The sequence below is a fragment of the Amblyomma maculatum genome, chromosome 1, assembly GCF_055883805.1.
Source record: "Amblyomma maculatum isolate TAMU_Amacu chromosome 1, ASM5588380v1, whole genome shotgun sequence".
NCBI lineage: Eukaryota > Metazoa > Arthropoda > Arachnida > Ixodida > Ixodidae > Amblyomma > Amblyomma maculatum.
Genome location: NC_139344.1, coordinates 257,705,821 through 257,723,072, shown reverse-complemented (window position 1 = coordinate 257,723,072; position 17,252 = coordinate 257,705,821). Strand labels below are relative to the sequence as shown.

General features: G+C 42.6%; 1 protein-coding gene across 3 annotated transcripts in view; it reads right to left on the bottom strand.

Moving 5' to 3' along the window:
- The window catches only part of Ranbp16 (Ran-binding protein 16), a 65,512-nt gene that overhangs the window by 28,740 nt on the left and 19,520 nt on the right, over window positions 1-17,252 (bottom strand). For all 3 annotated transcript variants that reach the window (XM_084590938.1, XM_084590939.1, XM_084590940.1), the window contains exons 10-13: window positions 11,050-11,155; window positions 8,559-8,700; window positions 6,419-6,637; window positions 1,814-1,895 (exon numbers count right to left, since the gene is read on the bottom strand). In XM_084590938.1, the coding sequence (XP_084447064.1) occupies window positions 1,814-1,895; window positions 6,419-6,637; window positions 8,559-8,700; window positions 11,050-11,155 (549 nt within the window). The remainder of the gene's footprint in view (window positions 1-1,813; window positions 1,896-6,418; window positions 6,638-8,558; window positions 8,701-11,049; window positions 11,156-17,252) is intronic.

The window sequence follows — 17,252 nt, the reverse complement described above, 5'->3', positions numbered from 1 at the left end:
CCACATTAAAACTGCCTGCTCTACTCTGACAAGTCATGCTATTTATTTCGCTCCATCACTCTTATTAAATATATAGCGACCAGGAAGCTTGCAATGACTGGCTTTATCCCTTGCATCAAACTGCAAGGCAAAATAATGCACGTGACGGGGTGCAATACCCCATGCACTTTGAACTGCGCGCGGTCGCCCCTACTCACGTCATCACCAGATCTCACTTCTGTAGCGAGCTGCTTCCTGTGTATCTCGTGCACTCAGTTGGTGTTTCACGCAAAGCATCGGATTTCCTTGCTATGCAGGGTTTTAAAAATGACTACGTTTCAAAACCTGATAAGGCACCGTCTTCTCCATGGTTTCGAACTCTCCAATGGCACTAACCACCAAACTGTTATATTTAAATTACAAGTTTAGTTAATTAGCTGAATAATTCAATGAATTTTGCAGCATATTTTGTCCGTCACAACAGACAATTTGTTCCTGCAGCAATTTTGTTTTCTATTTTTGACCCACTAAGTTTTAAAATTAGTCTTCCCTGGAACACCCTGTACCGTGCAAATTACTTCCAGGGTTCACTGAACAAGGGAAGAACAGTTCAGTGACTGAAGATCCTCAAGAACGCACCATGCAGCACCTAGCACAGCCAAAAAAACAGAATTCCCCTTTTCCTTCATTTCCATGTTTACACTCAATTTTACCAGATATACCTTTCTACGATAAACTTCACTAACACTTGGCAGCATTTTTATCCATGTCTTAAACTTTACCACGACTGTATTCCATAAAACTTTTACCCCTCCACACTGATCATCATTGATCAGCCTGCCTCCTGAATACTTCCTGGCAAATCTGCTTCCTATTAAGCGACCTTACAAAGCACACACAAAAAAAAATTGAAAAGGGCTGGAAATAATGGGTGACCGGGAAGACAGAACTTTGAGAAATGCCTTTTTTAAGAGAACTAAATATATGGCACAGAATATGAAGGAGACAAACATCAACAAATCTCTATTTCAAGGAGACTAAACTGCAACATAAAATGTGAAACATGTTTGCCACAAACAGTGGGTATATCTTAATACCAAAAGTACAGTGGACAGCATGACATGTCTTTTATGAAGACATTGTTTTCTTTCATGTTATTGCACAAAAAGTAAAGACCAATAATAACCTCAGCCATTCTGCTGCACAACTTAACCCCTTCACCGCTTTGTTATATCAACGAATTTCTTATTCAACGAACTCTTATTCAACGAATCAACGAACTGCTTATTTTTTTAGTGCTGATTTCGGTTATTATGTTGCCATACATAAAAGATGTTTATGTGGTAGAAAAAAACGCCATTAACAGGTCAGTGCTGCCATCTGTCGAGCAAAATGCCATCTAAGCCACAAACGAGCGCTGCTCGTTCGAAACGCTGAAGGGAAGAACCTATTCAGCGAGGACGAGCTATAGTCGTCCAAAACGGTTTGGGGACGGCTTTGCAAGGACGAGCGCAGCTCGTCCGAAACGGTTAAGGGGTTAAAGTGCCAAGACAGAAGCCAAGAATTCAAGACTAGAGGTGGGCATGAGCATGATAAAAAATTCTATGGTCTTCCTACTTTACTACTGCAAGGCCAGTTGCAGTAGTAAACAAATATAAAAGCAATTGGGACCAAATTAGAACATCTGCAAAAAAAATCTGTGTCATGCAATGCACCAGTAGAAATAACAGACTTCCTCACTTTGAAGTTCCTTCTTCTCTAAAACTATCAACCCTCCACTTCTCGTAACAGGCAAGCCACAAGAATCACAGCCTCCATATCAGCAAGTACGTACCAGCAGATCCTGCGGCACCTGCTGCCGGAGCACAAGGGCTCCTATTACCACTGTTGTGTCCCAGAAAAGGGAAGTGCTCACTCTGAAAAGCAAAGAGCACTTTATTTAAGGGAGGCTCCAAACTTTGCATACAAGAAATATGCTCACGGCTTGCAACACACAAAAAAAACACAGAAGTGCTTGCATGTGTTTACCATCTCCCTGCCGATATCTACACTCGACTTCAATAGTACTTCATACTGACAAATTGGCAAAATCCTTTATTTTCTATATAAAATACTCTTACTGAAAGCACCTTATTGCTGATAGACAACCACAACTGTTCACTTCTTTCGACTCTCCATCTCTCCTCCTTTCACAAGCTTCTTAAAACAAATGCTAGCAAAACTAGTGAAGAGTCACTGCAGAAATACAAAAGGATTTCCTAAATATACAGGGTATTTCATAAAACTTAGCCCAAGATTTAAAAAAAAAAAAGCGGTGCACCACTGCTAAGTGTATGGCACTGTGTGTGTGGAGCATGTGGAACTAAGCATTTTTCAAATTCTTCTAATTAGCGATTGGCCAAGATTGTTTTGCACAATTTATATTATTCACATTATGGCCATGATCACTTCATTAGGTAGTGGAACAACTGATCTTTCTTCTACCAACATACATTCTATGTGGGGCTGTTTTTCCAACACTTAAAGAAAAAAAAAACCTATGAAATATGAAATAAACCATGTGACTGCGCTGTTGCATCATAGCACTGCCAAACGCATTTTGATAGAACAAAGCGTGCATATTCACCAAGCGGCCAATACCACTGCAGGCCTAGTGTAGATGTGTCAGCACATTCTGTCAGAAAGTGAAGGGCAGGCCACAGACAGCCAATTCAGATGGAGCTTGTATTGATTTGTCACACAGACAAAAAGAAAAAAAAGAAGAAAACGAGAGCAGTGAAGTCGCCTAGTTCAAGGTAGCCTCCATTTTCTTGATTTGTATCATTGTGCAATTCGCCTAAACGAGCAGCGGTTCCCTCAGGCATGGTCGGCATGCATGTATTGCGCGTTCCAAATATGGTTAGGAGCACTGAAAAATGGTAGTGCATGAGCGCCGTCACATGGTATTTTTTGTATTTCATGGGAGAGAAGAAAAGGAACATGCAGAAAGTGTGTTAGTAAAGAAATAGATCAGCTGTTTTTCTTAATCCCTCCTACAACTTAAAACGAAACATGCTTGGCCTTTTGTATGCAACTTTGTAAATACATCTTAGATAATTAGTCAAACATGTAGAAAATAAAAAATACTCCAAGGAGGACCACATGATCGCAAAAAATTCATCATTGCCTGTTTTTCTTAATCCCTCCTACAAAATGCACTTGGCCTTTTCTATAATACTTTGTAAATACATCTTAGATAATTAGTCAAACAGGCAGAAAATAAAAAATACTCCAAGGAGGACCACATAATGGCAAACAATTCATCATTAGATTTGCGCAGCTGCAGTTTATTGCTTTTCTAGATCCTTGGTTCAAGTTGCACAAAACATCCTGTATAAGGTAAGAAACAAAAGATTCAGTGGCAGTGTAAACACTGCCATTAAATGGATGAGTGGCGGCAGTTCTAGGTGTTGCGGACATGCTCATAATGCTCATCATAAAACACCTTTGAAGGTTTTAAGCAGCAGTATTTCTGGCACGTCATCCAAAGCATCGATGGCAAGGCACAAGCGATCTCTATTTATGGTGCACTGGTGGAATAAATACAGAGGAACTCTTAGAACGCGTGCAAGAAACAAAGTTTATTTTGACAGGCAGAGTAGCAGATGCATTTGTAATGTGATGTCCACTGTACAAAGTTTCCAATGATATGACATCCAGTTTACACGATCATACTATATACTCTTACGATTCTGCGCAATAACACTGCTTTGAATGTTGGACAATGTCTTCCCATCACTGAAAACAAATGATACAATGACAGCCACTTTCATGTACTTGGTGCTCTAAGACTCCACCGTCATACTGCTGTCATCAAACGCATTACAATGGGAAACATCCAGATGGAGAAGCAACAATGCCATGGTGGGCAGCCCTGTCTATACAGAGAACCCATACTGGGAAGAATAAAACAAAGACAGGGAAATTCAGCACCTAGCATACCCACGGCAAGAACTCCAGTAGCTTTAATTTTCATAGTTAAGCGTAGCCTCGAAGCCCAAGATGAGGAAAAGCAAAATTCTAGTCAACTATTGTTGGCCCTGGTGATGAGAGTTAGGGTCATGAAGCATTATGTTTCGTGTTCATGATCCTTGCTTCAAAGAGCACTGCCCTCGTTATCTATTCACGACATTGGCATAGCCTCCCATTGCCTTTACTGCACCTTTTTCATGCAAAAGGAGTGAAATGATTCAGCTCAAGAGGCTCTTTGAACAGTATTTACTAGTCCTGTTATCACAGCTAAGAATGTGCAGCTACAATTCAAGCAAATATCAAAGTGTGTACAACGCAGGGACTGCATGGAAATCCACAGGGAATGCTAACAGACTCATTCAAAGCATACACCGACTTCAGTGGCGGTTTTATGTTTCAACAAACATACAGTCGCCGACTGATTTTTCGGACGCCTGATTTTCCAGACCTTCAGACTCCACATGGCACCATCACATGCTCCACAAAGTCACCATATAACATCGTCCAAAATTTCGGATTTTCGAACTTTTCTTGTTTGATTTTCTGGAATTTTTCTCTCGATTGCCGGTTAAAAGCTAAAAAAGTTGCCACAGCATCGCTGACATTTCGTTTTTCTGCAACCCTGAACCCCCCCTGCATGCATCCTGCATACCCCTATACTTTCATTAGCAGACACCGCTACCTGTGGCGAGTCAATGGACATATTACTGCGTACCCCGAATTCGGATGGTCTGCGCTGCGAGCCCCTGATCTACAGTTCCGTCAAGCGGAGGCGAGGACAGGCCAGTAAGCATAAGCATGCTTCTATCATGTGACCATACATCACAGCCTGCGTGTAGCTGCAAGCGAGATAACCAGAGGCGCGGGTTACCATGGCTTCTGCAAGCGGAGTCGCGGCAGCCCGAGTCCGCTTGCAGGTGGCGATGCGCGAGCACAGAGGAAAAAAAAATGCCCACATTTCTATTTCTCCAAAAAGCACCCACTGCTAAATGACAACTGATGGTGGTTTTACTTCAATTGACAATACACCCAGTATCCCAACTTAACACAAACTCCGAGAGAGCTCACGAGACAGCAGCACTGTTTTCTTTTTTGTTTTGTTTTTTCACAGAAGGGAAAAAAAATGGTGCTGATGTAGAGTCACGTGGCAACAGCAAAGCTCCACCCAAACTGGTTTGCCAGTGTCCCATGCCTCTTTGTCTGAACATCGCGCCACTCCCGACTGTTGTACCATTTTCCCTGCCCCGCCTGAGATGAGAATGGCTGTGAGAATGAGGAGATTGACAAAGGAACAGATTGATCGGTTTTTAAAGCCTCTTGGTAAATAAAGCGGTGTTTTTATCGTGATTTCATTTTTTTGGACAGCACTTTGTGTCCAATGTATTTTTTTTTTTCACCTCAATGGAAAGCTTTCTGTTTTCAGAGGTCGATTCTGTAGCAGTTTTGTAGAAACACTATAGAAAATATCTACCGACAATTTTTCTGTCAGTGCATGCGCCAAATTTTATGTAGACCAGTGCTGGAAATCATGAGCAGCGACTGCAATGATTAGTGCACATCAACAAAAGTGATGCAATGAAAACATAAATCTCGCTGCTGGACAGTAATTTGAATTGTTTTAGTACACAGTAGCGCCCATTTTAGTTTCCACACCCATGGTTGTTGGTTGTTATGGCATAGGAACGTACGCCTCATCGACGAAAGTTTTAGTGGGCCGTGATCCCAGCTTCATCCAAGGAATTCAAAACATTGTGGCGGCATCTAGAGACAAAAGCTAAAAGCACATCATAGGGGATATAAAAGGAGGGTGGTTTTTACAGCCACACTGGAGAAAAAGCAAAAAAGAATAAAACAAGGCGAGCACTCTAAATAATAGAAAACACTTTGCACGTAAGAAAATCGGAGACATTTTCCTGAGATGTGGTCACATGGGGTACTATGATGATAATGACAGCATTTAGCTGCAAGAGGTCACTTCAGTTTTTATGTTATTTTCAAAGCCAAATTAAAATTATATATCTTCATTTCTTGGATATTTTAGTGCTCAATCTATACTATATGAGGCAAGATCTTATAATTTCCGCCATATTCTCATTACACATTTTGGTCAGTGTTCTGTCCCTTTCAAATCTGCAGGCAATTTTGGATGTCAAAAGAGAAATAAATATGCAGTGCTTACGTTTCATGTATACTAAAAATATGGCCTCAATTTCAATGCTACCCAATAAAAATGAAGCAGAAGTGCACTCTGAAACTTTTTTTTTGTAAGGGAAGGGGAATTACCTGCATTACATTCAAAAATTTGTTGACGGGGCATCAGAAAACTACTCTGTAAAGCAAAAACTCTGCCGTAGCAGCGTTTGTTGTTGCGACTGCATTTCAACTGTACCACGAACTGCAAAAATAAAATGAAGAACAGCAGACATACCGTGTGATTCGACAGCATGAATTGAACTTCATCCAGTTTAACCAGTTTTCTGACTGATGAGTACCCAACACTCAAATCACTCAGAAGCTGCAGAGTCTTGCTCACAATTGCATCACTGTAGCTCCAATACTTCAAGTTGGTTATGATTTTACGGACGAACACACTAAGCACCATGGAATCGTCAGACAGACCAAGCACCTCTGACAGTCGGCGATACACCTGAAACAAAAAAATTAACAGAAAAAGTTTTATGTCCCATGCAAGACACCAAAGGAATAAGAAATAAAATGTAGAAAAGTCAGCAGTTCCCATGATAACAGCGAAGTTTGAAAACTGGGCTTAAAAACCATCCCTGTTCAGCAGTCAAGTATTTCATGAGAATTCCACAACCAACACATTCCAAAGCAGTACACGGCACTTGCAAAGTGCAAAACAAGCTCATTTCATACAGCATAGTCTCCATCCACTCCATGCAGACAGAATGGCCACCTTGAGACAACAGAACCCTTCCTTGTGATGCTGGTGCCACCTCTCAAAAACAGGGGTACGGTATGTGGTATTCAACGTCCCGAAGCTACACGTGGACTACATACAAGAGGCGCAGAAGGGAAGGACTCCAAAATAATTTTGAACGCCTGGGGTTCTTTATCATCCCCTGACATCACACAGCACATGGGCAAGTTTTGCATAGTCTCCAATGACACATTGCTACCGCAGCCGAGGTTTTATCCCACAATCTCTCGAAACAGGAGAGGGAGCATGGTAACGATGGTCAAAAGAACCCAAGACGCCACCTTTGGTAGGCACAGCACTGCTTCTAAAGGTTACAAGTTGAGAGAAAACAAAAAACGAAGAAGCCAATTTGCGACTAGAGAAACTTCAAGAACTAAATAACTTATCTGCTTTTCTTGCTCATCAAAAAAAAAAAAAAAAAAACACAAGGACCATCATTTGTAACACACTTCACAAATTCCTAAGCATTTCCGCCAATCAACAAAGATGTGTACTATCAGGGAACTTTCATTCTTTCAGTGTCCAGTTTTCCCAGGAGTAACACACACCAAGTATTGTTTTTTTTTCTAACTCGGGGAGCAGTCAAGCAGGTATATTTTTAGTTATGCACATGATTAAAGATAACAGAAATAACAGTAAATGCACATCTGAGTGTCTCCTTCCTGTTATTAATAAACAAATACTAATAAAATGAGAACCCCTGCAAAAAGACAAGTCTCAGCACTTTTTGACAGTGTGCCGCAGCGTGAAATATGGGTCCAGGCATAAATCTCTGCCACACTCAGCGCACAGTACATAGGTCTTTTTTTTTTCTTTTCCCATCGGAATTTGGACCCTGAAAAGCTTTAACTCCAGCCCAGTAGTGCTCAATCAGACTGCAGAGCAATTGCCCTTTACATAACATTCTCCAAGCTACAACAGAAGCAGAACCACCCTCATGAATGTTTGGCTGAACAATCGCAAGCATTGAGGCATTTGCACAGGGAGATGCCTCCAATCCATCCAAAAGCTGTTTGCACGGACTGGCGCTGGCCAAGCATGCCAGCTTTGCATTTCAGCATACAATTCTGAATGCACATCCATGACAATTAATTTACACAAAATGGCACAGCTTCTCCATTTGCCAAGTATTGTCATAACAACATTAAGCTAACCTTTTCTGAGCGAATTGCAAGATGAAGCGGCTAGCTATTATAGATCACTCCCAAAATGTGCAAAAATTTTTTTTTAAGCGAGTCAAGTAAATAAAGCAAAGGCAACACAGGACCGGCACTGCTCTAACTGAAATTTATAGTAAAAGACCACATTTAGAGTGCGCGCATGTTCCGCAGCTCTGACACAAACATGCTAAGTTAGCATGGACTTTATAGCTATAAACAATGCAAACTGAACCCACATAACAAGAGTTTGGTGCTCCCCAAACTAACAAGCATGGCTGGTGCAAACAGAAAGAGCATCCAGACCCCAGAAAATTAAGAAAAATTAGCGTTTCTCACAATCAAGTACACAATAAATATAAATGCTGAAATGTACAGTGGTACATATGTGACAATTCTCTCTTGCTTCCACCTCTTACCTTCTCAAGCCAAAAATCACAGCAATCCACAATAGCAATATATAGACATACCTTAGATGATTTTGGAACCTGGTCACCAACATAGATCTTTCGAAACTGCTCAAAAAAACTGAGAAGGGCCAGCTCCAATTTTTCTCCCGAGCAGGAACCCAAAGGGAGGCGAGAGTCCCTTAGCTGCATCAACTGCAGCACCCTGAAAAAGTGAAAGTGCAACAATTGTGGCACAAGTTGGTACTTGCATGCAGGCTGACTTCAGATACAATGGAACACCTCAACAGGACCCACAAAAATCTACTATATCTTTCTTTTCTTACTATATCAGCAGCTGGTGATAGCTTGGCTCCAAGGATACTGAGTGACAATTTGACTACCAATTGAAAGTCGGCCCCCTTTTTAAAATTCGAAAATCCGAAGTTGGGGGGTCAAATTACAATCAAAACCAAAGCATGAAACTGTTAGCAAAAGCAAGACAAAAACCATATCAGCGAAGGCTACGATGAATTTGTTTGCTCTACGGCTTTAAGTGCAACTTTCAATTACTGTGTATGCTTCTTGGGAAGAATTTCTTTAACTTTTACTGCGCAGCACTAACTGCAGCTACGGAAGTGTCGATAGTTTACGAAAGAGCCGCTGTTCGAATCGCGGCGATAGCGGCAACGCTCCTTTTTTAGAGCGCAGCTCTTTGAAGCCCGTTCACGCGTTTCGCATTGGTGTCACCGTTGTCCCTCGTAACCAGCTCCGCAGCTGGGTCAGTGCGCGCTCCTTCCCCTTGCCCCCTTCCCTCTTCTTCCGAGGCAGCGGCCGCGTGTGTTATCTGATTGCTGCGCACGCTCCTGCAACCACCATTCGCCACTGCATGTATGTACAATGTGCAAAATTTGGGTTCAGTTTGGTTTAGAGGATTTAACATTCCCAAAACGACTCAGGCTATGAGGTGCGCCGTGGTGGAGGGCTCCAGGAATTTCAACCACCTGGGGTTCTTTAAACATGCACTGACATCACACAGCACATAGGTGCCTTGCTTTTCACCTCCACTGAAAAGCAGCCACCACGGCCAGAATTCAATCCTGCATCCTTGGGTTCAACAGTCGACAGCCATAACCACTGATCCAATGCGGCAGAGGGGCAGGATTTTGGATGCTACGAACACTCTCCCGCGTCACTACAGATGATATGAATGCACAAACTGCTACCGCAGCCTTGAGCGCTAGGCGTTGCCCGTACATTATTGGCTCCACGATCACCAGTCATGCTACAAACAATACCACACATTTTCGACATCATGACCATCTGTAGCACTGTACGCGCCACGAGAAGTACTTCACGATCAGTACTCGCACTGGACATGCAGGGAGCAGTTTGTGGCAGTGCGCAGTCCACACTGCCGATTGCGCAACATTGTGTCGTACACACTGTGAGAAGTATGCAGCGGCGTGCGGCCTGCACATCATAGAGGTCACGACTGTCTGTCACGCTGCACACACCACAAGAGGCAATCTATGGCAGTGCGACTGTAAATAGATCTCCTCAGCTGTAAACATATCTGCGTGAATGCCTTTCCAATGCTTCTGCATACTAATTTTTGTTCATTTTGATGGCAAAAGTTTTCGGATGACATTAATTTCTTTTTTGCGACCTCATGAGTTTCGTATTACCAATATTCTACTATAGCTGGATTCAGATAAACCCCACCACTCACAATGCTGTGCCAAAGAAAAAATGCAGTCTTCTAATTAAAATATCCCATTTTTAAATATTTCTGGCAGCCTTAGGTACTCTGTCTACGTTTGCCTCCAACTGTTGGCCTTGGTATTGTGCCATTACTTGTCTGGCTCTGAGATGTCCTAGACTACGTGCATGCTGCACTTCATATCGCGTGAGGTACATCACCACAGATAAACATTTTTTACTAAAAATGGCTTCACTATTAATGAAAAAAAAAAAAAGTCATGCTCAAGTCGCCTATGAACGGCGAAATGAGACTGCAGCTTCTCTTTATCATAGCGAAGTCAAAATACCTACGCTCTAGTGTAATGCCATATTCTTTGCAGCCATTCAGCATATGCAACATACGAACACTAACAGTGTCTTCAGCTGACGGCAAGCAGGTGGCAGCCAATAAATGTGTGTGCAAGCACCCAAAATACACATGTGCCATAAAGGGAGGTTGCCCACATGAAACACAACTGTGCTTATGCACATGCAACCCAGCTCTGTGGACATACCAAACACTATTTCCAGTCAGCAAACTGTCCCAAAAGTTTTTGCTGCATGCCTTCGAAACTATGACACAACAGTTCTACTGTAAACCTGCCTTTCCCTATTGAACACTCGATTTTACAGGTGGCAAAGAAAATCACATGTGGCAGAGACACCCTTTTTGTATTTTTCTTAATGCCCTTCAGCTATTACCTCACTTAACATGCTTGCAGTCCATTTTTCTTGTTAGCCACAATTAGTATAAGCTGTACCAGATACTCCATTGGTGTATTCTTTTTTAAAGTAACACAATGTCTTCATGGAAGCTGCCTTCGCAACCCACCTGCAGACCAGTTCACCATCCATAGCATCATGGTCATCTGCTGTTGAGAATGAAGCGCGGCCACCTATGGCAGCACCAATAATGTACACAAGCCAGGAGAGCTGCCCTGCAATTGAAAGAAAGTTTTTTTTCACTCATGTTTACCTGCTCCCCAGAAAATGCGCTTGTTCAATACGTGCTATTATGGGTAAAAGCTTCAAAGATACGACAAAAGCAATTCTGGCGTACAACTGCCACATTATTTGGCGATCATTTTATTTTGCTAATTCGCATCACAGCACGCGAGTCTGATTTTCACTTTCACAAGTCTGCTCCCCAGACACCAGCTAATAACGAAGCCATGGGCTGAACTTTTGTCCCTCATAGTATTGTTATATAGAATGTGTACTATATGTATTCCTCAATACGTATAGCCACCCAGATTTTTTGCGTGCGTGGCAGCCGCATTTCCTGCGATTCTTAGAGTTACAGAGGAGACAACCTGCAAAAAGTCAGAGTGTGAGCAAAGGCCCACCAAGCTCTCGCTTAATCTTGACTTCCGGTAAGTTTTATCCGCTCCAAGGCGCAGGACTACTTAAAATGCGGCCGTTACGCACGCCACTTAAAAGTTTGGGCAGCTGTACACTCACAAGAGGAAGGAATGCTGAGCTAAAAGGAAAAAATTTAACACTTCAATCTGATCTGAACTTCATTTTTGTTGCATGTAATTTTAGAGAAACTTATTAACCCTTTGAAGGTCGACTTAAAAGACAAAAAAACTTTCCCAGATGGTCAATTACTTTATTGCGGATTTTGAAAGTACAAAATGAGTAAAGTCGAAGAAAAGATGTAAAACAATATTAGGAATCGTATTTTGGTGTCAACATTGCTCGACACTGTAAACTCGGGAGCCGAAACGAGGCAAGACCCTTGCCGCAGGCCAGGCGACACGCTGCAGCTAGGAATCAGTTCTGTTTATCCAAACGCCTCAAGTTTCGTGGGCCTCCGTTGCGATCACGTGGCAAAACATAAACCACGAAAGAAAGGGTGTTACAGCAGACTGGGCCACACGCTGCAGTTAGGAATCAGTTCTGTTTATATTCACAGAGAGGAAAACCACCATTGTACATGTACGGTAAAAACACTCAAAGGGTTAAAGCTAGGAACAAGAGAGTGAACATACCTACCAAATGGAACTACAGTTCTCAATATACCAGAGATTTTTTAACTTTTACCAAACACATGGGTCATCTAGAAAGAACCTCAACATTCGGCTGCAGGTAGAACTTCACAAATTTATATTAACTGAATGAAAAATTTGTCTCCTTGAAACAAATACTATTTTTGCATTGACTGCAATTAGGAACATTTAGAGTACAGCTTTTGGGCACCCATTCCCAAATTCAGAATTAGAGGCAATTATGGTTTGATCAATAAAGTAAAACCAGGAGAAAAGCATAGGATGAAATTAGAAAGAAGCGAAGGAAAGGACAAAAGAGAAGGAGAAGGCTACACAAGCCCAAGAGGAGGAGCACAAAGGTGGATGGTAAAACAGCAACGAAAAGAGCAAGGGGAGGAGGAAAGCAGAGGAGGAAGGAATGATGCAAAACAAGAGCGGTGGGTTGTGGCACATTCTGTCGGCACGAAAGCTACTGTCAAACATGCTGCCCCCTGCTACGGTGTACTAGAAGAGACAGTGCAGCACACAGGAGAGACTGCACATGGGGCGCTTGTGGCAAACAAAGTGGCAGCACTGCTGTCGCCCCCCCTGAACATGTTGCTATGAGGTTGAGTCAGCAAATAGAATTGACAACTTGCACTGCACCCCATGCCTCGTGCACCAAACATCAAGACATTTCTTTTCAATTCAGGGGTAGAAGCAGGCTCGAGCATTTTGGAGCAGCTTTGGGAGCAGTAATGAACTCACTTTGGAGCAGCCTTGGAGCAAATAAAGGAGAGTTTTGGAGCGTATGAATTATGTTTTGGAGCAAGTTTTCATGGTCAAACGGCTCTAATAATTGCAGTTTTCTCTTTCTGAAATACTAAATATCCAATCTGATTTCTTTTTATGCAAGTTGAGTGCCTTTCCAACTTCGCACTCATCTTTGAAGAGACAAACAGCCAACAGCTTGAAACAGACTAGCAGCAAAAGGAATGCTTGCTGGTGCACTTTATAACTGAACACATAGTGCGACCTAAAAAATTTGCCTTTTTTTTTTACTTTATAGGTTCAAATGTCGGGTCTACCAATTTGATGCACTCAAGCAGCGCCACAAATTTGGAGCTCAGATTAATGAGCACGATATTTCTGTTCTCAACTTTGTGCTGTCCTTTCTGATCAGCCTGTGCTGATAAATTCCTGAGCACTGGTCAGTAGTGCCTTCAAGAAATATAGATGGCTCTGAAGGGTAGCTTTTTCATCCTTCAGAATATTTATTTCACTGCCATCTGCCAATAGTTCTATCATTCTTTGCTTGAGCAATGCTAGGGAATCATTTTTAACATCTTGGAGGTAGGTTCTGTATGGCTTTCAAACACTATTGAGAAGCTTCCTGTAGTGTTTGACACCTTTGGCATGACAACCCATAACGCTTCAAGTGTGATTTTATCTGCCATAGGCCTGACAAGCTTGTCACTGACAAAGAAGCTCGATGGTGAAATGCCTGCCTGTTCTCACAGCAGAACCATTAAAATAACTCAGAGTTTTTGTAGTCGTACAAGTTTCCTAACGGCTCACAGTAGTTAGCGCTACGTGCTTCGCTTGCTGCTCTCGCCTCTGTCCCCACCGGCAATTCAAAAGGCTGAGAAATGCTATGTCACACGCACAGTGCCGTTTTTTGTTCAATTAATTCCCTTCAGTCACCTGTGGCTAATACTAAATTTACTTGCGAGCAAATATTTATTATACCACCACTCTCCCCTCCCTAACAAAAATTTTATCTGCTGCACTAAGCCCAGGGGAAAGATGAGCCATATCTTTGCCCTTTGTGCTGTGACACTGTTCCCGTGTTCTGCTAAATTTGACGGCAGAACATCGAGGCAGCCAGTTTGGAGCAGCTTTGGCGCAATATTGCATTTTGGTGCAGAATAGAGCAGCAAAAGCAGTTTGGAGCGGAATGGAGCAAATGGAGCAGCGCTTCCACCCCTGTCAATTATGTAGAGAGTTCTCCAACAGTGCTTTGCGTGAAAAAAAATTACAGAGGACACTTAAGCTCCACCTTTAAGGGTATGACACGATAGTGTAGGCAACCACCCTACATATAAAACCTCGCTTTAACCAAATCATATGAACGTGCCTACGTGTCTATGGCATAGCGTGGCTGACTTGACATCCAAGAGCACTGGAAGGTTGGTCCTTATTCCACCTGCCCATCTCAAATAACAAACTTGAGTTGGCAGCTTAACTTTCTGATATCATGCAGTATCGTTAAGTTGCAAAAGCTATCAAAGAATCAGCCATGCCAGCTGCCAGCTTCTACCTGCCAGCACCATCCCAGTGATTTTTCACTCACAACAGTGACGCCGACACTGAATTTCATGAGTAACAGGTCCTCTAACGCAATAGTGTTAGAAAGCACCTATTCAAACGACAAGTTAATCCACTCTTAATGAAACCGCGATCAGACTACTTTGAAAGATGGCCGCAATTGGTGATGTTGCAGGGAACATATGGAAAGTCCTGCACGATACTGTCTATTCTAGTTTACTTTACCAGCACCAAAGCCACTATTAAGTGCCGCAGCCATTTGGTACTGCATGTTCCATGTGCCAATAATTCACATTACCAAATATAATCATCAAGTCAATATTTTAGCCCAAACATGACAAAAATACAAAACAGCTTACAACTGATGTCTTCACAGAATTTTGGCCAGGACACAACACTCAATAAAAACAGTAAAATCTCAATACGAACTCCGTTAACAGATTCAAAATCACGGATAATTAAAAGAATTTCTGCGGTGCCGTAATTTGTGATATAAATGACAATTTGAAGTGCCAGCCTGCACTATGGCAGTTAATTTGAACATCTGTGGAGCTATGCGGGAATGCTTGGCCCCGATTTTTCACAAGCCCAACTAACGATGGCACAATGGAGCTGCAAAGCAGTGCTGGTGCTTCATATGTCTTAACTCCAGTGCTCCCAGCGCAAGAAACCACTCTAGTACAGCTTAGCGCACGCCTGTGGAAGAGAGTACATGCTTCACTACAATGCAGCCATGTACGCTGGTTTCTAAGTAACGTGCTCTCAGCACTCGATCAAAGCACAGCCAAAATGGAGAAGTATCACGCACAGTCGTCACCCCTCTTTCAGTCAAGGCAGCATCTAGGAGAGGCATCAAAGCACCTCCAAACCACAGAAGAGTCCCTATACTCCGTTTAATACATCAAGTGCAACACTGCCAAAGCTAGAGCTCTTGTTTGCGCTCCCCGCATCCGCGATTAAAAATAGTGCCTGCTCTTAACGAGAGGAAATAATTGCTTTGTCAGCAAGCTTAATACATCTTACATTTGCAATCAACTCCATAAAAGGCACCTTTTTTAGGAAGAAAAGATCGGATTCGGGAAATTTGTATGTTTTGTTTGTCGTTTTCGTTCATGTCGCGTTTTCGCTGCTCTGCAACCCTGCCAGCGGTGCCCTCCGCACTGCGCAACGCAGCAACCTCGACTGCCTCTTCGGAGCAGATTTTTTCTATAATACCCGCACTGCGAGTTGTCCAGGCACACGAAGCAACTTATTGTAAACGTGTCTGCTCAGAATAGAGCCCGTTTCCGCAGAAACCACTCGGCCACGAAATGAGCGCGTAGTAATATGCCTCCTTTTTTTTCCTTCTGTACTAGTAGCTTTCACTGCGTTGCACCTGATGTATGAAACAGAGTATAGACATGACCATTCTTACTCCGTGGCAGGGTGACCACGTACGTGCAGCATCAGCCCATAGTTTCCTTTAATTGTGTGCCATGGCTAGAAGGTTAGGTTGCAGGCACGTCATTTATTTCAAGTATTGTGGTGTACAATCAACTCCTTCGTCAGAAAAATAACTATCTGGAATTTAGGAATTAGGAAAACAACACAACTCGGCAGTAGGTAGGCTTACCAATGTTCAGTAAACAAAGAGTATTACAAAAAAAATAAAACTATATAAAATCCTTAATAATTTGGCCTCTAGAATCAATTTTCTCACTTCCCCAGTAGTAGGAATGGGCACTAACATCTCCAACTACCAAGAATGATTCTGGTAACTGGTTTAAAAGCTCTTCTAAATCATGTATGGAAACTCTGAACTGTGGCTCCAGATATACACAACATAGTGTAACTGATTTGAACAAAGTATTAATTTAGTTTTAAGGCAGAGTTCACGAGTTGTAACTCCACTTTGTACTATGATTGCACCTCCACCAGAGAGCTTACTAGCCTGCTATCTGTCACAGCGGAAGACTTCAGTATATTCATGAGCTTGGGACCTAGGTTCGTTTCCTGCAAACCTAAGACAACAGGTGAGTGCATAACTAATATATCTTTTATGTTACCTATATTATTTAGGCATCCCCGACAATTTCAATGTATTACTAATGCCATTATTTACTATCTGTTAAACGTTTAGAGCTAGGTGTTCGTGTCAGGCTCTATGATTCAGGCCTTGCCTTTGTTTTTTGCCAGTTCAAGGAATCCCGCCATTTCTCCAATGTTGACAGCATGGGACTGCCTTGGTTTTATGTGCCCATAGCATCCTCAGATGCACTGGATGTCCGTGCAATGCACAAGAGCATTTAAGCTAGGGCTCCCCAAGTGAGGAGAGGCCTTGAGGCCAGCTGACCTTGAGGTCCGCACAGCCTGTTTTGAGAGTGGTGCTCCAACAAGGGCGCAGACAGCGCTGCCCCTGGGCAGGCACCAAGCCCATTGTGATGCAAAGCCCTACTGCGTAACGACGGAGTAGGAAGGCTTTTGTGTAAGTGAAAGTCACTTCCGTGATTCTCCATAAGTTATACTCTCGGGGACTTTCACATGACTTTTCCAGGATGGACATGATCATGAAAAAATTCCTGCAACTGAACTGAGCTTGAGCCATGTCATACGAACAGAAAGCACTGTTAAAGACGACGACAACATGCACAATAGATACACCTAGTTGCAACAGGACCCGTGCCGCAAACAGCAGCCAGTGCAAAGCGCACAGCTGTGGTGGCAGCACGCCTCCCGTTCGAGGTCATTTCTAAACCTG